Raw genomic sequence first — 20,752 nt, forward strand, 5'->3', positions numbered from 1 at the left:
AGGTATACAGTCATATCATCTGCAAAGAGTGAAAGTTTGATCTCTTCTGACCCTATAGGGATACTCTTGATCGCCTTTTCTTCCCTAATTGCAGTGGCTAAAACTTCCATTACAATGTTAAAGAGCAGTGGAGACAATGGGCAGCCTTGTCTGGTTCCTAATCTGAGTGGAAATGATTTCAATTTAACTCCATTCAATAGGATATTGGCTGTGGGTTTGCTGTAGATGGCCTCTATCAGTTTAAGAAATGTCCCTTCTATACCAATTTTCTTAAGTGTTCTGATCATGAAGGGATACTGTGTATTATCAAAAGCTTTTTCTGCATTAATTGAGAGAATCATATGGTCTTTGTTTTTTAATTTGTTTATGTGCTGAATTATACTTATAGATTTACGTATATTGAACCAGCCTTGAGACTCTGGGATAAAACTGACTTGGTCATGATGTATAATTTGTTTGATGTGTTGCTGGATTCTGTTTGTTAGGATCTTGTTGAATATTTTTGCATCTGTATTCATTAGTGATATTGGTCTATAATTTTGTTTTCTTGTTGGGTCTTTTCCTGGTTTGGGGGTCAGGGTGATGTTCGCTTCATAGAACATGTTGGGTAGTCTTCTTTTTCTACATTTTGGAACAGGTTGAGTAATATAGGTATTAATTCCTCTTTAAAGGTTTGATAGAATTCTGATGTGAAGCCATCTGGTCCCGGGCTTTTCTTTTTAGGGAGGTTTTGTATGGTTGATGCTATTTCAGAACTTGATATGGGCTTGTTCAATATTTCCACATGATTCTGGCTAAGTCTTGGAAGGTGACATGCTTCCAAGTATTGGTCAGTTTCCTTCAGATTTTCATATTTCTGAGAATAAAGTTTCTTGCAATATTCATTAAGGATTTTTTGGATTTCTGAGGAGTCTGTGTTATTTTGTCTTTGTCGCTTCTGATTGATGAGATTAGAGATTTTACTCTTTTTTTCCTGGTTAGGTTAGCCAAAGGTTTATCTATTTTATTGACCTTTTCAAAAAACCAACTTTTGATTTATTGATCTGTTGTATAATTCTTTTGTTTTCAATTTCATTTAATTCTGCTCTAATTTTGGTTATTTCTTTTCTTCTACTGGATTTGGGGTTGGAATGTTCTTTTCCAGTTGCTTGAGATGTCCCATTAAGTTGTTAACTTCCTTCCTTTCTGTTCTCTTGAGGAAGGCTTGCAGTGCTATTAATTTCCCTCTTAGGACTGCCTTTGCAGTATCCCAGAGGTTCTGATAATTCGTGTCTTCCTTGTTTTGTTCCAAAAATTTGATAATTTCCTTCTTAATCTCATCTCTGAGCCAGCTATCATTCAGCATAAGGTTTTTTAACTTCCATGTTTTTGTATGAGTATGGAGATTCTTGTTGTTACCGAGCTCAACTTTTTTTCCATGGTAATCCGAGAAGATGCAAGGAATAATTTCTATTCCTTTAAATTTACTGAGGTTAGAATTGTGACCTAAAGTGTCATCGATTTTGGAGTATGTTCCGTGGGCTGATGAGAACTATGTGTATTCAGTTTTGTTGGCATGAAGTGTTCTGTAGATGTCTGCTAAATCCAAATGTTGGATGGTTAGATTTAAATGTAAAATTTTTTGCTCAGCTTCTTATTGGAGGATCGATCCAACACTGCCAGAAGAGTGTTGAAATCTCCAACTATTATGGAGCTGGAGGAAATCAAGTTGCTCATGTCTGTTAAGAGTTTCTCTTATAAATTGAGGTGCCTTCTGGTTGGATACATAGATATTAATAATTGAAATCTCATCATATTGAGTATTACCCTTAACAAATATGAAGTGACCATTCTTATCCTTCCTCACTTTTGTTGGTTTAAAGCCTTTTGTATCTGCAAATAGAATTGCAACACCTGCTCTTTTCTGATTACTATTTGCCTGAAATATGGATGACCATCCTTTCACCCTGAGTCTGTCTTTGTCTTTTAAGGTAAGATGTGACTCTTGTATGCAGCAAATATCTGGCCTGAGTTTTTGTATCCAGTCAGCTAACCTGTGCCTATTTAGAAGACAGTTTAATCCATTCACATTAATGGAGAATATTGATAAGTCTGGTAAAATTTTGGGTATCAAGTTTTTCGAAAGTCCAGTGGACATTTTTAATCCTTTCACCACTGTGGAAGTTGGAGTTTGATCAAAAGTTTCTGAGTGAGTTTTCTTTTGTGGTAGAGGATTGGGCTGGTCATTATGGAGGATAGGTCTGAGAATATCCTGAAGAGCTGGTTTGGTTATGGCAAATTTCTTCAACATATGAACGTCATTAAAGTATTTAATTTCTCCATCATAAATGAAGGATACAGGATCTGGGGTTGAAAGTTATTTTGCTTTAGGAGATTAAAAGTCAGTGACCACCCTCTTCTTGCTTGAAAAGTTTCAGCAGAGAGATCTGCAGTGATTTTAATATTCTTCCCTTTGTAGGTAATGAATGTCTTACGTCTGGCTGCTTTCAGAATTTTTTCCTTCATATTAAGTTTAGTGAAGTTAATTATGATATGCCTGAGGGATGTCTTATTGGGATTGAGTCGTACTGGGGTTCTTAAACTGTTTGCTATCTGAATTTCAGAATCTTTTGGCATGTCTGGAAAATTCTCTTTCATAATTTCATGTAGAAGGGCCTCTGTGCCTAGTGAGTCCACTTCATCACTTTCACGGACTCCAGTGAGGCAGATATTAGCCTTCTTCAAATTATCCCAGAGCTCTCTGAATGATCCGTTTTTGCTCTCCATTTCTCTTCCTCTTTGAGAGTTTGGGAATATTCAAAGATTTTGTCTTCAAAGTTAGAAATCCTTTCTTCTGCTTCCTCCACTCTGTTACTGAGGGATTCTACTGTATTTTTCAGATCTTTGAGGGCTGCAAATTCTTGCTTCAGTGGGTCAAAATCTTTGGTGGTTTTTTCTTTAAATTTGTTAAATTTTTGAGACAACCTTTGAATTTCTCCTCAAATTTCTAATTCTGACTTTTGAATTGCTCGAATTTCTAATTCCAAATTTTCTTACATTTTATTAATCGTGTTTGCAATCCAAATTCTGAATTCGATTTCTGACATCTCGGCCAGCTGTTTATGAATGGGATCTTCAGTTACATCTGCCATATCTTTTCTTAGGGGGTTTGATCTATTCTGGTTATTCATGTTACCAGAGTTTTCCCACTGATTCTGCCCCATGATTGTTTTACACCATTTGATTTTTCCCCTGGAGCTTTGTTGAGGACTCATACAGTGCTATGGCCTGAGAAACTGGGGACCTGTTTGGTGTGGTGGGGCTAAGTGGTTCTGTCTTGTTTTTAGCTGGTCTCTATTCAACCCTAGTGAAACAGTTACTCTGGGTTGAAGTCTCAGCTGTGGAGAAATACCAGGAATTAAGTCACCCCGCCCACCACAGGCAACAATTGGAATAGGAAAATCAAACCTTCCTACAACCACACACCCAGGGCACCACCTGAATAGTCCTTGGGCGATTGGCTCAGTTCAAAAGGTCCAAATAAATTGTCTCAGTCAGCACCTGTCTCAGGTGGGAGAGTTTAAAAGGTCTCTGGCAACTGAATCGCAGGTGTCTGGTGACTACTCTGATATGGTTTGTTTCAGTGCTCTGTGGAGTCAGGAGGACCCACCCAGCAAATAGATCAGCCTGGGAAGGTTGATGCCTCCTTCCCCACCTTGCACCTCTGTCATACTCAGTCACCAATAGTCCTGCAGGGCTTTGACCCAGTTGCCTAGAGTGAATAGATACTCCAGGGGTTTGCACCTGCCTGAATCACAAGGAAATCTATTTCTGCTCAGTCTGGCTGCTGCGTTCTGCTTCTGTCTAGCAGGGGGAGGTGAGGCCTGACAATCTCAGGCGCTCGATCAATGTTGGGGGTGTTCACTCAGTTCCAGCCCCGCCCCTGATTGATGTTACTGACAGAACAGAACAGAACAACTTTGAAGGAATTTGTTTCTGTCCCTACTAAATTCCCCTGCAAAAGAGAAGCTGTTTTGAGTTCCCAGAGCCTGTGCCTCAGGCCCTGTCTTTGCTTCTGCAGGTTTGTATTTGGTTACCTGTCAGTTCTAGCTTGCTGCCTTCCTTTGTCTATAGGCTGACGATCTCCTGAGGGCCGGGTGCGTCTTAGGCTCAGTAAAGCAGTCCTGTGGGTCAGCCCTGCCCTGGGAACTTCCTGGCTCTGCATGTGCATTTCTAGTCCCACACTCCACCCAGGCCAGTAACGCATCAGGTGAACCCTTTACTCACGGTGCCTGGTTTCCGTCCCAGATCTGTTCCGTGATTGTTGGCCCCTGAGTAGATACCCGGCCTCCTCTGGTTGCCCAGAGAGATGGGGGTGTGGCTTCAGAATATCTGGGAGTGAGCCCAATTGTTGCTAAAAGACAGCTGCTGCTCTGTGCCTCAGGGCACCGCTGCTCGGGTGTGGTTCCCTCTCAGCCGACCGTCCTCTCCTCACTCCTGTGCCCCAGAGTCAGCATTGACCAGCTGCAGTTTAGGCCCTGTCCACACCCCTTGAGAAATCATCCAAGAATCTGGACTCCTGGGGGACAGGCCTCCAGACCTTAGAGTGAGAGTGGAGGGGAGTGCTGGGAGCTCAGAGTTGCAGGTAGAGAATATATAGAGTTTTATAGAGTTTTATGCCTTGCAGGAGAACGCCATGGCACCCTAGTAGGGGAGGTAGGTCCAGTTTTTAGAGGGTCTCTCCTGTGGAGTGTAGTGGGAGGACCTTTGAACTCTGCTTGTTTGTTTGTGGGGCACTATGAGCAGTTCTCATGGGAGGGGACTCCCGTGTGTTTGGCGATGGATTTTGTACCTTTTGTTTGTATCCTTGGGGTCGCAGCTCGCCTCAGCAGGGTTGATGTGCATTCTTCAACCTTCTCTCTTGGTGTAGCTCAAATCCACCAGGTTACTTACTAAATTTCTGTCCTTTGACTCTCCTTCTGGACGGGAACCTCTGTGGAAAGTTGGCTTCAGTCAGCCATCTTGTCTCTGCCCCCTGAAGTTGTTTTTAAATTAAATATTTACATACAGATGTGTGTGAACATGTGCACATATACCGAGAATTGAGCCAGGAAATAAATAAATGCCTAAGTGAATGAGTAAGTATATAATATTTAAATATGTCTTAAATGGTAGCTTTCTCTTTGCATTTCTTTATTTGTATTCTGCATGTATAGGTGAAAGTTTATGTATTTTATTTTTGGTTTTTCTCATTTATTGTTATGTAAAGATCTTTATGGTAAAATGCTAATTTTTATTGTGGTACGGTTACCATAAAACAAAGTATACATAGTTCAGTACTTATTTAATAATTGTGTACTACCTACAGACAAGATACAGCATGTTCTCATCCCTTTCCCTAAACCAGTGGTTCTCTGCCTTCCTAATGCCTCATAATGCGGCAACCCTTTACTACAGTTCCTCATGTTGTGGTGACCCCCAAACATAAAGTTATTTTTGTTACTACTGCATAACTGTAATTTTGCTACTGTTATGAATTGTAATATAAATATCTGATATGCAGGATATATTTTCAGTGTTACAAAGGGGTCGTGACCCACAGGTTGAGAACCACTGCCCTAAACCATGCTATCTGGTTCCAGTTGGTTGGTTTTTTTCTCAGCAATCACTATCTAATTTATCTTGTTATAGATTACTTTTGGTTATATTCGAATTGCATATTAATAGAATGATACATTTTGGTCTGACTTTTTTTTGGCAGTCTTTTTTTTTGGCCGTGGCCTGGTTTGAACCCACCATCTCTGGTATATGGGACCAGTGCCCTACTTCTTTGAGCCACAAAGCGCCGCCCTGGTCTTCTGACTTTTTTATCTTTTTAAAGATTTATCCATGTTGTGTGTATCAGTAGTTTTGTTTTTTTTTCTTTTATTTTTGTTTAGTATTCCAGTGTGTAGATTTACTACAGTTTGTTCATTTTTATTTCTGTTGATGGACATTTGGATTGTTTCCCATGTGGGGCTATTATGAATATAGTTGCTATAAATATTCTTGTACAGGCGTATTTGTGGGCTTACATTTCTGAGAGTTGAATTGCAGAGTTATTTAAAATATGGATAGATTTTTGTTGCCTATATTTCTCTAAAGTGGTTGCAACTTTTTATGCTTCTCCAACACTGTATAAGAATTCCAATTATTCTGTATCCTCTCCAACACTCTGTTGTTAGTTGTTTTTTTTTTTTTTTTTACTTTAGCCATTCTTATAGGTGTGGTTTTAATTTATTTGCATTTCCCTTTTGATTAATGACGTAAAGAATCTCTACCTTGGCCTCCTGTTATCTTCTTTTATGTTCATATCTTTTCAAATATTTTATCAATTTTTAAGCTGTGTTATGTTATTGATTTGTAGACAATGTTTATATATTTACTAACGTCTTGTCTGATATTTGTACTGTGAATGTTTTTTCCTAGTCTGTGGATTTCTTTTTTTTTTTTTATTTTTATGATTTAAATTTCTATTTTTTAGAGATAAGGTCTTATTCTATTGCCTGGGTTGAGTGGTCATAGCTCATTTTACCCTCGAACTCCTGGACTCAAGTTTAGGTAGGCCATCAGGCCTGGATAACTTTTAAATGGAGTTGAGTCTTGTGCTTTGTTGCCCAGGCTGATCTTGAACTCTTGGCATTAAGCAGGCATCTTGCCTCAGCCTCTTAAGTGATTGGAAGTGCAAGCACAAGCCACCTTATCCAGTCATTTTTTAAATTGTCTTTTGGTGAAGAAAAATTGTGCATTTTGATGCAACCAAAGATGTATATTTTTTCTTTTAAGATTTTACTTTTTGCCCAGATGATTTGTTTTATTTGGTATATTGTTAATATACTATAATACTGATTTCATAAAACACTATATCTGAAAAAATTCTTTATAAAAAATCTTTTATATTTTTAAATTTTTTAAATTTATTTTTAATTATAGGTATATAATAGTTGTATGCCTTTATAGGGTCCGTATGATGTTCTGATACAGGCATACAGTGTGAATTACTTAAATCGGGGTAATTGGGGTATCTATCACTTAAGGCATTTATCATTTCTTATGTTAGGAACATTCTAATTCCACTCTTTTCATTATGAAAATATTCTTTTAAATCCTCACTATAAAAGTGATACAGAAGAAAAATATTTAATAACATCAAATACAGAAACTAGGTTGCAAATCTATGTGTAAAAAGTCCTTTTTTCTGGCACATTCTGGACTGATGATTGAGTAATCAAAGAATTGTTCAAGATTGAAATGATACAACTATAGAAAATTTAGAATTTTGAAATGTTTGAGCTGAAACTTGTATATTCATTTATTTCTTAATATTTTATGGACTGTCTTTGAATATGAGTTTGTTAATTGGAGCTCCATATGCTCTGTCTATTGTATTTCATTGCTACAATTTATCGATCTATGATTTTCAATTTTGTTTTCAAGTGGAGTACTAGTTAAAATACTTTTAATACAATGTGTATGGAGTCTGTCCAGTTTTTGTGGATTTTATGGATTTTCTACACTTGCTTTCTCTTGTACGACATGCAGAGTTGTCAGAGTTGCATAGTTGCATAGTCAGAGAGTTGTCAAAGTTGCATAGTTGCAACAGAGACTTTGTGGCCTGCAAAGTCTAAAATACTTTCTGTCTGGCCCTTTACAGAAAACATGTGCTGACTTCTTGATCTATCAGGTAAGGAAGAAACCAAGGGTTTTCATTTCATTACAAGGGGAACTTTAACTTGAAATACCAGGTAAACCACATGAATGTTAGTAGTTCAATGTCTAAAATGACCCTGATACTATTTTAAATTAGTCTGGGATGAAACGTGTTGTGTCTTTTAACAGTCACATTATGAAGAAACTTTGAAATCTTTCTGCAGTTGTGCATTCTTGGTTAATTGTATAAAGGAGAAAGAGATGAGAAGTAAGGATAAAGGCTGGTCATTTCAATGTGGGCAAACATTTGATCCAGTATTAGATTCAGTTTTAAAATTGTGTGCATGGGGTTTGTTGCTATCAGTTTTCTTCCACTTCTGTGTGAGCTACATGAGAGAGGGAGCTATCTTGCCATTGCTGTATTTCCAGTACCTAAAACAGAACCCAATCATAATAGCATAATGAGACATTCATTTAATACTTGCTAAGAACACACTGAAATATGAGATTTTGTTTTGTAGGAATAAAGTTATGGTTTTTATAAAAATATCTATAATCAATTTGTACCCAGAAAATTGGCAATATTTAAAAATCTACAGCCTGCGTGAAGAATATTTTTTCAGACTAATCATCTTGTGTGTGTTTGTATGTGTGACAGTCTTACTCACTTTCCTAGGTTAGACTACAATGGCATGATCATACCTCACTGTATCCTCAAACTCTTGGGTTCAAGCAGTCCTTCTTCCTGGGACTACAGGTGCACACTACCCTGCCTACTTCATTTTTCTATTTTTTGTAGAGGTGGACTCTTGCTGTGTTGGCTCAGGCAGCTCTCAAACTAGCCTGAAGTGATCTTCCCCCATAAGCCTCCCAATGTACTAGGATTACAGATGTGAGCCACTGTGCCTGGCCTCAGACTAGTCATCATAACTATTATTAGTCCTGTTAGATCATTAGACATTAGTAACCATATTGTCACTTTAGTTTGGTATCTGACACCTAAATGATAAATTGAAGTAAAATGTTTGGATTATTCATTTCCATTAGGTGAATTTCCCACTGACTTCAGTGTGTAAAGTATCTTTAACTCCAGCTTTGCAAACTGCCATAGGTCCTATATTGCCCTAAATTGTTTTAAGGATTATGAAATTTTTATAAACTTCCCAAATATTTTAAGTCATTTTAGCACCATTGACTTGCTTATAATTTTTCTTCCTCAGTCTCCTCCAACAGATACATGTTATAACAACAAAAAGCTATTAAATACTAATAGTGACTTTTTCCTGGCCCCTTGTAATTCTTTATAGTTGGTCTGATCTCACCCAGTGATGTGTGGTTTTCTTTCCAGTTTAAAAATAATTACAAAGAATTTCTAATTATAAAGACATATACTAAACCACTGACGATTTAACTTCCTTCGCATTAACGTAAAATTCATGGGAGATACTGTAAAATCAGATGAACAATCTCAGCATGTAGCAACTTCAAACTAAGTAGAAGTAGCTAGGATAAATGGCGTGCTTAATAGTTTGACACCAAATTGGTTGTCATAGCCAACTCCCAGTATAACAGGATGAAGTAAGGTAGGCAGATGTAAGCTAAATAAATGTAAAGAAAGACAATATAAACAGTTTCACTTGGTGAGGAAAACACTAATTGAGAACAAATAGTTCCTTGGTTTGTGTTAACAGATAAAAATCTCAAAGGAAGTCATAACCGCTCTTAAACTAAAATATCAACATGAAGATTGTTTTTTCAGATTTTGCTTTTATTTTATTTAAAACAAATAGGCTGTTGAATAATAGAAGAATAGGTTAAAGAGATCTGAGAAAACTGAATTGTATTACAGAAGTGGCAAGCTACTTCTTGCAGGACTATATCTGGCCCATGGCTTGAATGGTTTTTATACTTTTAAAGCATTTTTTTCATTGTTTTAAAAGTTGCTCCACTGTCTTCTCTTAGGCCTTATTTATGGTGAGAAATCTGTCATCCTTTTCTTTGCTCTTTGCAGATTTTCTTTTATCTGGCTGTCTTGTAGATTTTTTGTATCAGCGGTTTTGAGCAATTTGATTGTGATGTGTTGTAGTCTAGTTTTCTTCATATTTCTTGTTTGGGGGTTGTTGAGTTTCTTTGATTGATTGGTTTATTGTTTTCTTTAAATTTGGAAAGTTTTATACAGTATTTCTTTAAGTAATTATTCTGTTCCCCAGCTCTTTCTTCTCTTTGGTGTCTCCAATTAACACATATGTTAAGTTGCTTGAAGTTCCACAGCTCACTAATAGGTTAAGTCCCCGTAAAACCATCTTAAATTGAAAATATATGTTGAAAATGCTTAATACTTCTAACCTAGTGAACATCACAGCTCAGCCAAGCCTACCTTAAACATACTCAGAGTACTTACATTAGCCTATAGTTGGGCAAAATCATATAAAGCCTGTATTATAATAAAATGTTCAATATCTCATATAATCTATTGAATAATGTCCTGAAAGTAAAAAACAGATTGGTGATATAAGTAAAGTATGGTGTCTAGCACCTATGTGTTGCTTTTTGCACCTTCATAAAGTTAAAAAATTCTTAAGTTGAATCATTGTTAATCAGGAATCATCAGTATATTTTATCTAGTTTTTTTATTGATTCAAACAGGACGGTATATTTGGTCCTTGTTGCTACATTTGTGACTAGAAGTGAAAGTTGGGGTGTTGAGATTTGTCTTAGTCTTTTTTGTGCTGCTATAACAGAACACCTGAGACTGTAATTTAGAAAGAACAGATTTATTTTTTATAATTCTGGAGGTAGGGAAGTCTAAGGTCAAGGTGCCTACTTCTGGCAAGGGCCTTCTTGCTGAGTCATTCCATAGCAGGAGAAAGAGAAGGAGGGAGAGAGAAGAGAGATGAGAGAGGGATAGAGAGAGAAATGCTACTACATGGTGAGGGTGGGGTATGCTGCTTACAAGAGGAAGGTAAATTTACTTTTGACAAACTAATTTTTGTGAATTTCTGTGATAAGCAAGTGTCATCACAAGAAATTTTTCATGCAGGTAGAGCTGTCATGACTTCATTGCCTCTTTGACGGTCCTACCTCTGTCTCCACACAGTTGCATTATAGGTTAAGTTTCTAACACGTAAATTTTGAGGGAACACATTAAAACCAAAGCAAGATTTAAGATTTCGTGGTTAAGAAGTTCCAGATGATGATGCAGAGTTGGACCATAGGTATGAGAGTAGATTTATGAAGGTAATTGGATGAATATCCACTTGGCTTTTGAAATCATTTAAATTCATGGATTTGGGGTGAATAGTAGGAATTTAAACCAAAAGCTGATGTTGGAATGTTTTAACACTCCGTATTTTTTGTGTTTGATTAAGAAAATACTCGTAAAGTTATATTAAGTTTTTTGTATTTCCTTCTAGATCCTTCTGATAACTTAAGAGAAATTCTCCAAAATGTGGCCAGATTGCAAGGAGTATCTAATATGAGAAAGCTAGGCCATCTGAATAACTTTACTAAGGTAAGTGACTCGAATCTTTATTACTGTTTAAAATTCATTGTTCCTTAAACCACCTATCGGATGTTTCTTAACTGTCATTAAAAATAAATTCTTAGTATTCAGTCAAAGTTAATTCTTTTCTCTGTTTCTTCCCTGGATTTTGTCCTGTGTTTTATAAATTTAGAAATGTACTTGAGTAATAGAAGATTCATAGCTTCTTATAGAAAATTTGTTAGGTTCAGAAAAGAATAAAGAAAAAATCACTGAGAATTTTCACGTTTCAGTCTTTTATTCACGTAATGATATATTTCTTTTGCCTTTCTCTACTTATTTTACTTGGTAATACAGGCATACATCAGCAATCACTGTAATAAAGTGAATATCACAAAGAAGTGACTCACGAATTACCTAGTTGCTTGGTGTATGTAAAGTTATGTTTATGTTATACTGTAATTTGTTAAGTATGCAGTGGCATTATTTTAAAAAAATTTTTATGTACCTTAATTTAAAAATACTATTAAAAATGCTAATGATGGATCATTTGAGCCTTAAGCATGCATGTCCTACATTTTTTCTGTTGGTGGAGTATCTTGCCTTGATATTAAGGGCTGCTGACTAATCAGGGTGGTGGTTGCTGAAGGTTGGGGTCGGTGTAGCAATTTCTTAAAATAAGACAACAGTGAAGTTTGCCACATTGATTTTTCCTTTCTTGATAGATTTTTCTGAAGCATGTAAGGTTGTTTGATAGCATTTTACCCACAGTAGACCTTTTAAAATTAGTAATTTCTCTCAAATCCTGTTTCTGCTTTACTGCTAATTTTATGTAATAATCTAAATCCTTTGTTGTCATTTCAACAATGTTTATGTCATCCTTACTAAGTGTGGGTTCTATTTCAAGAAATCACCATTTTGCTTATTTATAAGAAGCAATTCCTCATCCATTAAAGCAGGGGTGTTGAGGGTGGCAGGTTCAAACCAGCCCGGCCGAACTGCAACAAAAAAATAGCCGGGCGTTGTGGTGGGTGGCCTGTAGTCCTAGCTACTTGGGAGGCTGAAGCAAGAGAATCACCTAAGCCCAAGGAGATGGAGGTTGCTGTGAGCTGTGACGCCACAGCACTCTACTGAGGGTTAATAAGTGAGACTTGGCTCAAAAATAAATAAATAAATAAATAAATAAAGCAGGGGTATCCAACATTTTGGCTTCTCTGGGCCACATTGTAAGAGGAAAAGTTGTCTTGGGCCACTCAAAACACTAATGAAAACTGATGAGCAAAACAATAAAAGGTCCATGCTTAATTTTCATGGTATCTGCCACCACAGATATGCAAAAAAGTCCTCACATAAAAATCCTAATTAGGGGCTTGGTACCCATAGCTCAGTGTTAGGGTGCAGGCCACATACACTAGTGGGTTCGAACCCGGCCTGGGCCTGCTAAATAACAACTACAATAAAAAATAGCTGGCGTTGTAGCACATGCCTGTAGTCTCAGCTACTTGAGAGGCTGAGGCAAGAGAATTGTTTAAGCCCTAGAGTTGGAGGTTGCTGTGAGCTGTGATGCTACGGCACTCTACCGAGGGCGACACAGTGAGACTCTGTCTTAAAAAAAAAAACCTAATTAGGTAATGGCCTGTTTAGAGTGTCTTTTACGATTATCAAGCAAGTCCCCAGTTTGTGATCACTAATGTAGAAAAGGTGTATATCTAAGTAATAAAATGTCCTTTTTTAATTTTTTTATTACAAAAATAAAAGAAAGATGGGCAACATAAAACTAGTGGAATATTTGACATTGTATTTAAGAAACTAATGCATCAATATCTGTGTTGATAGAAATAGTTGCAATTCTCAGTTCTCAAGGTGCTTATTAGATATTTTGGTTCTAATTTTACTTGTAATGTGCTTCATTTTTGAAAATAGCTGCTCAAAAACATAGGTGCTGCCAAAAAGCAATGACATAAATAAGGTACAGTTGTGAAGTGAGGGATACTATGCATTTGTCTCTGGGAAGATAGGACCTATAAAAGTACAGTAAAGAGACATAATCAGATTTTTCTTTAAGTTGAACATCAGATTGCAGCTCTATGCATTCCATTTGGCAGGTAACATTTATTTATGTCAACTGAAAATAAAGTTGCAAAGGCACCCAAGTATTATTTTCCCAGAAATTTTAAAATCTGTTTTCAAATTCTTGTATTAAATTGGAAAACAAGGCTGCATATTTTTCACTGTTTACAGGACTGTGTTTAAGCCAATTTAACGAAATGCATAAATGGTTTGCCTTAATTTGAGTTTGCCATAATTTCAGTTTCATTTGAAACACTGTTATGGTTTGAAACATTGTATAGTAAGTTGTTTTTCACTGGGAAGTTTCAGTTTAACTAATTTAAATGAACAGTTAGATCCACTAAAAATGCTAAGTCTGTAAGCAGGTTTTTATCATCAAGTTCTGGCACAAATTTGGTTTTTGATATCATAAATGACTTGATAGCATGTTGCCATAGTCAACATTTGTACTTTTAAGGAATTCTGGAATTGACAATGATTCAATCCCTATTAATTTTACAAGTTCTTCTCTTTTATGTACCATTGCCAGGGTACTATTTGTAATTTTACCAGATATGTTGACAATGGACAAAGAAAATCATCTTAGCATATTCTTTACTGCTTTGTATAACTCTATTATTGATTTAGTTGTGTCTTTAAATGACACTGAAGGAGCCATTTCTTCAATGATGTTATATTCATCATTAATACCTCTAATACAAATGGCAAATCGAACCATATTTGTAGCATTAGTACCGTCATCCATTGCATTGCTAAAGCACAAAATTTTAAATTAGCAGCTTTACTCTCCAAACTTCTTTGGATAGATTTTCCAGTTTCTTCAGTTTGCTTGGCTATAGTCTGGTGAGACAAACTGATTTTAGAAATGTCTCCCCCCTTTTCAGGGCAGATTATATCTGCCATGCTTCCCATACATTACTTCAATTCACCATATGTAAATGGTTTTGATTTTTTTTTTTTTTGCTATTAAATATGCTACCACACAACTAGCTTTTTACAATGGAATCCATCTGATTTGTAACTTAAAAATTTTTTTTTGTTGAGAAGAATGACTTTTTTCAGTTCCACTAATTTGTCCTATGACAATCCTCCATATGCATCAAATTTGGCAACATGTTTTTTCATATAATGCCTTTTTAAATTATAGTCTTTGAAAACTTTCACAACTTCCCTATAAATTAAGCAGAGGGCCTTACAGTTTGCCTCAACAAAAAAGTAGTCATCTCTCTACTTTCCATTGAACAATCTTCCTACATCCATAATTTTTCTATTTTAGGGTTCTGTTTTCTTTTGAGATGTTGCAGAAGCCATGCTGGGATTAAACAAATAATAATAGATAAAGGACTACATTTACTTTTGTTGTGAAAAAAGTAATTGACAGGAAAATAGAAAGCAAGTTTTGGACCCTTCTACATCTTCGCTGCAGGGCAAGGCAGAAGACCAATTGTAAAATGCAGCGGGTTATATGTGAGGTGTCACGGAGGTGTGGAAGTATGCTTAATAATCAAATAAGAATGCTTACCTGACTTATAAATAATATTAAATGCCTAACATTGCAATGGTAGATTGAAATATTACTGATACTTGCTGCCTCTCCAAATCACCACAAGCACATGTAATGTCTGATGGTGCCATTTTGACTGACGGCACTTGGAAGATAACACATTAGAAGCTGCACGCTGGTTGTAAAACTGAAGCCACGTATGTGTACAAATAGTAAAAGCATATGTATGTTCATTTTACAGGACATTGCAACATAATGTTGTTGCCTACAAAGTTCACACTTGAGAATTGCACAATGGAGTTCCACCAAAAAACCCTCATAATGTTTTAAGTAAGTTTACGATTTTGTGTTAGGCCACATTCATAGCCACTCTGGGCCACATGTGGCCCATAAGCCATGGGTTGGACACCCCTGCATTAAAGTTTTATTCTGAGAATGCAACAGTTCTGTTACATTTTCAGGCTCCATTTCTAAATATAATTCTCTGGCTATTTCCACAACATCTGCAGTGACTTCATCCACTAAAGTCTTGAAGTTCACAAAATCTGTGAGGACTGAAATCATCTTCCAAAGCCCTGTTAAAACATCATGGCACTCGGGCAGTGCCTGTGGCTCAGCGGGTAGGGCGCCGGTCCCATATGCCGGAGGTGGCGGTTCAAACCCAGCCCCGGCCAAATTAAAAAAAAAAAAAAAACATCATGGCACTCTACTGAAGGCAGTAAAGTGAGACACTTTCTCTACAAAAAAAAAAAATTAAAAAAAAAAAAGATTGATATTTTGACCTCCTCCCATGAATTGTGAATGTTCTTGATAGTATCCAGAATGGTGAAGACTTTTCAGAAAGTTTTCAATTTACTTTGCCCAGAACCATCAGAGGAAAATTTCTAACTGTGGCAGCTATAGTGTACAAAATGTGTTTCCTATAGTAAAACTTGAAAGTTGAAATGCTTCTTGATACATGGGCTGGGATGTTGTCTCAGCAGGCATGAAAACAACATTAATCTCCTAGAGTCTCCCCATCAAAGCTCTTGGGTGACTTGGTAAGTAGTAACATTTTGAAAGGAATCTTTTTTTCTTGAGCAGTCTCAAAAGTGGGGTTAAAATATTTAGGAATCTGTTGGACACCTCTCTTTCTCTCTTTTCTGTTCTTCATTTCCTTTTCCATTGTACTGTTGTAGAGTATGCAGTGATTTATTTCTGTAATGAAAGGCCTAGACTTGTATTTCTTATATTCTTGTTTTTGTTTTACCATATCCTTTTTTTATAGTTTTCATATTTCCTCTGGCCTTGGTTCCAGCCTTATAGCAGCCCTTTTGTTTGCTATTTTAAATTGCCTATGTATTTAAAATTCAGATTGACCAAACTTATTAGAATTTGTATGTACTAAGAGGGACTAAGCCCAGAGCTCAGGCTCATGAGTAAAGTCAATGAACTTTGCACTTGATAAAATCTATTTTGGCTGTTTAGTGTATATTGGGAAAAGCATGAGCCTTAGATCAAACAGGCAGAGACTTACTAGCAAGGCAATCTTGGGAATATTTCTTTACTCGGAGGTAATCTTGCTGTCTTTAGAGGTAGGGTCTCAGTTTAGTGCCTGGCATATAATATGTACTCTATAACAGGTAGTGCCTTATAAGCAGGGATTTGTGTTTTTTTTGTATTTTTTGCTACTTTCCTATTTTTTTAGGTAACTAACCAGGTGTGTCTGCTCAAATGCTTGAGTGGCCAGTTGGTAAACTATACTGTAAATCACTATTCTTCATTGTTAGCCAGATGATGATTTGTTTGGAGAGGCTTCCCTCTGCATTGTAAGGTGTTTAGTAATGTCCCTGGCCTCTACCCACTACCCCTACACTGGTTATGATAAGCAGAAATGTCTCCAGACATTGCTAAATGTTCCCTGGGGGACAAAATTGCCCCTGTTTAAGAAACATCACTATAAATATGTAGTAAATGTGTGCACATTTTATCATAAATGTAGCACACAAATAATCTGGTATACAACAAATACTGAATTTAATGGTAATATAATGTGTCTTTGAATTCCATTTGCTAGAGAGCTGGGTTTATAAATACTTAATGTGGCTAATATTTCTATAAATCTGTTAAGTTTGTTTTCTTATTGAGTAAAATTTGGAAATTCTCAGGAATTTCTAGGAACAGATCTATAGAGTAAGAAAATAAGAAAAATAATTATGCCCGAGACTAGCGGAATTAGTTGGTCACCTTCTTTCTGTGTTTCCACCAGGTTACATATATAGCTACTAAAATGTGCCTATCTTTTATTATTTGTCATGGACTACTATTTCATTAAACAGTTTCTCAAACACAAGACGTATGTAGTATTTATTTTTCTGTTCTCAAATCCCTCTCTATCCTAAAGCCTATCACATAATAGGTGTTTAGGTAATGGTATGGTATTAGATTGGGAAGCTTTTTATTATAAATATGAGTTTTTGTTTTTACTAGCATTTGGTTTTTTAATTAAGTATAACCCCTTAAGATTAAATTAGTTTAGTAGACCAGAGACATTAATATTTTGTATAGGGCAGACTCATCTCCAAAATTAAAACACCTTTTAAGGTATAAAGAGAGAGAGCTTATGATGTGATCCTTTAACCATGTGATTGTCACATACCTATTCTTGCTTTCTGACATCTTTTTACATCATCATGTGTATAATAGACTGCTGATGAATATAATCTTAGTATTCTATTTTTAAAACTGATAACATGCAGCAATCTAAAGACCTTTTAAAGATGAAATATTTTGGCTCTTTTTCTTTCCTAAAGTTCTCTTTTTCTATGTTTAATTTCATATGTTTACATTAAAACCTTTGAAATATTATTTATTTTGCTCTTTTAAAAAACCTTACAAATATGGAATAAGCTAAATATGAAAAAAAAATGGTACAGAAAAATACATGGTAAAAAGTAAAAGTCCTCCTTCATATCCCTTTGCCACTCATTTCCCCACTCTGACAAAAATGCCACTCTCCAGAGGTAACCACTAGAAGGTGTTTATCCCTTTCTAGTATAATCGTAAATACAGTAGAACCGGTCAGCATATGGAAGCTGTCAACATACAGAGGTGGTCAACATAAGGAACCAGACCTACTGTACTGATACATACATGTACTTTACTTTCTTGTACAGCTTTTATTAGAGAATATCCTATAAAATCATACATAATCAAAACCCAGTAAAATCATACATATAGTAATGTCATACAAAATCAGTACATTTACTGTTTTTCATGGTTTAATTATTCTTTCTGAAAAAGGGCTAATCTCGGTCTGTTTCTTATTCTTATGACAAACATTAATAGAGAAAGCACTCTCAACACTGACTATACCACCACTCAGCATACCTGAGCATTTTCCACAGCAGATGCTTTCAGCTGCATTATTAGGTGCCTGAACTCCTCATCTTTTGAAGACTGTAATTAACGTGTTATCTCATGTGCTTCTTTCATTTCATCAGCTGCTTCATGCACTTTTTACTGGTCTGTATTTCAGTCACTATTGCTTGGAAAACTGTTTCTGAGTCAGGTTCTTAACACATTGTCATCTCATCATTCATTGCAACAAAACCTTCAAAATCTACTTCAAATTCTGTTATGGGAGATGAACTATCTGATGGGACCCAAACATCATGTTCTTGGCTTCTGACAATCCAAATTTTTTTAAACGCTTCTGTTTTGTTTCTGGCTGAACTATATCCCAAGCAAACTTAATCCAGAGCATTAACTGATACAGCTGATGAAGTTGCTTCCACAGGTGACCTTAGGTTTCTGTTATAGTAATGACCTATTGCAGAAGCTGGGCTTGCTAGTGCATTTTAAATTCTTTGATGATACCTTGGTCAAGAGGTTAGAGTTTTGAAGTTACGTTTGGAGGCAGAAATTTCAGTGTCACTTTTGTGAGATGATTCACTTGCAGGTAGCCAGGAAAATTATCTATTGTCAGCAGAATAGACCGTTGCTTTTTCATTTCCCTGTTGATACCTCTTACCCACTCCTCAAATAGGGCACCAGTCATGCATGCACATTTGTTTGCTCTCCAAGTGACACAAGAGGTCTTCAAGCTTTAGGTTCTTGAATGCCCATGTGTTTGCCCATTTACCAGCCACCCAGGGCTTAGTTTCTCTCCAGTTGAGCAAGTGCAAAGCAGAACTGTGAAATGTTCTTGGAAAGTTTTCCACTCTTACATTTGTCATCCTTCATAATGAGGCTCCTGTCAGGCATCTCCTCAAAAAAGAGTCTGCACTCATCATTGTCGAAGATGTCATCATCTTTGAAGGCTCTGGTGAATCTGGAATCTTTTTTGATGAACTCTTCCACAACTTCTACTGGAAATTCGTTGGATTCATCACATGATACCACCACAATCTCATGTTGCAGTTTAAATTTTCGAGCCAACCACTCGTTGCTTGGAAATCTGCCATCCTGAATTCCTGTACGAATTTTTTAGTACCTTCTTGGATTATTAGCCTGGAGATTTGCATGTTAGCTGCCTTCATAGCTATACCTCCAAGTACTCATGTTTACATTTTGGATATTGCTAGCCAGTCTTGCTAACACCAGAAGGTTCTACTGTCTTTTTATAGTTGCTGCTTTCCAGAAAATGTAGAAGAGCAACCTTTTCCTTCAATGTGAGCTCTTTGAATTATCTCCTTTGGGCCACCATGTCTCTATTAACTGTAACATTTCTTACTAATTGTAGAATACATCTGTAATTCCTTCACATTGAAAAAATCTAATGCATTGCATGATGAACAATAGGACATTAGGCCTAATCCAACACACATCTGGTAATAATAAAACATGAAAAAAGAACTTATTCTAAAGAAAAAATAATATAACTAATGGACAAAACCCACACGTTCTACCCGTAGGGGTAGAATGTACTCAACTGGTCAAATTATAGAGGATAAATTAATATTGTGTGTCACAGTCAAAGTGATGAAGATAAAATTTACAGAGGTGGTCAGTATGTGGAGGTCAGTCTTCCACTGGGTACGTGTCCGTTCTGTGAAAGTTAGGTCAAATCTTTGGAAGTGGTCAGTGTAGGCAAATGGTTAATTATGGAGGGTCTACTCTGTGTGTGTATATATGTGTATTTTATTGAGTTGTGAGGACTAAATGAGCTAAACAAAATGAAGTTTAATATCACGCTCAGTTTATTTAAGCTACTTTTTAGCCAGTCAAGCATTATTTTATTTACCATTCATTATTGTACAATCATGTGTTGCTTAATGATGGGATACATGCTGAGAAATCTATCATTAGGTGATTTCATCATCATGTGAACATCATAGAATGCGCTTACACAAATCTTGATGTATATCCTACTATACACCTAGGCTATATGGTATTGATCCTAGGCTACAAATGTACACAGTATGTTTCTATATTGAATACTGTAGTAGTTTTAACCCAATGGTAAGTAGCTAAACTTATCTAATCACAGAAAAGGGACAATAAAAATATGGTATTATAATCTTATGTGACCACTATTCTACATGTGGTTCATCATTGACTGAAAAGTTAATGTGGTTTCATGACTATGTATAAACAAACACATTTTTAAAAAATGAGAACATGAAATAATATATATATGTGTACATATGTGTATAGAAATTTATATGTATGTATGTGTATTGATTTGCAGCTTGCTTTTTTGTCCACATCCCAGTATGGCATGTTGATATCTATATCTATCTATCTATCTATCTATCTATATATATATATATTTTTTTTTTATTGCTCTATATGTGTATATATTTGTGTGTCTAAATTGCCATAGAATTCTAATGTATATGATAACATTTGTTAAAGTTTGGGCTGTTCTTTCTATTGCTTATTTAGGAGAACTATTCATGTAACCTAAGTACTATGTAGTTTTAACTGATTATATTTGTATATTTTTAAAAAATTGGTCATTTTAATAAGTAAAACTAAGTTTTATTATTAATACATAGAGATGATTTATAGCTTTATTTTATTTTGTCAGAATATAATTGTTGATA

The 20,752-nt window shown here is 35.9% G+C and overlaps 1 protein-coding gene across 4 annotated transcripts in view; it reads left to right on the top strand.

Moving 5' to 3' along the window:
* RICTOR (RPTOR independent companion of MTOR complex 2) overlaps positions 1-20,752 on the top strand; it is a 141,735-nt gene that overhangs the window by 42,797 nt on the left and 78,186 nt on the right. For 3 of the 4 annotated variants that reach the window (XM_053591853.1, XM_053591863.1, XM_053591880.1), the window contains one exon: positions 11,082-11,179. In XM_053591853.1, coding sequence (XP_053447828.1) covers positions 11,082-11,179 — 98 coding nt within the window. Of the gene's footprint in view, positions 1-7,672; positions 7,703-11,081; positions 11,180-20,752 lie in introns of all 4 variants that reach the window. The other variant, XM_053591872.1, reaches the window with a different exon arrangement.

The sequence above is a fragment of the Nycticebus coucang genome, chromosome 1 (genome assembly GCF_027406575.1).
Source record: "Nycticebus coucang isolate mNycCou1 chromosome 1, mNycCou1.pri, whole genome shotgun sequence".
NCBI classification, from domain to species: domain Eukaryota; kingdom Metazoa; phylum Chordata; class Mammalia; order Primates; family Lorisidae; genus Nycticebus; species Nycticebus coucang.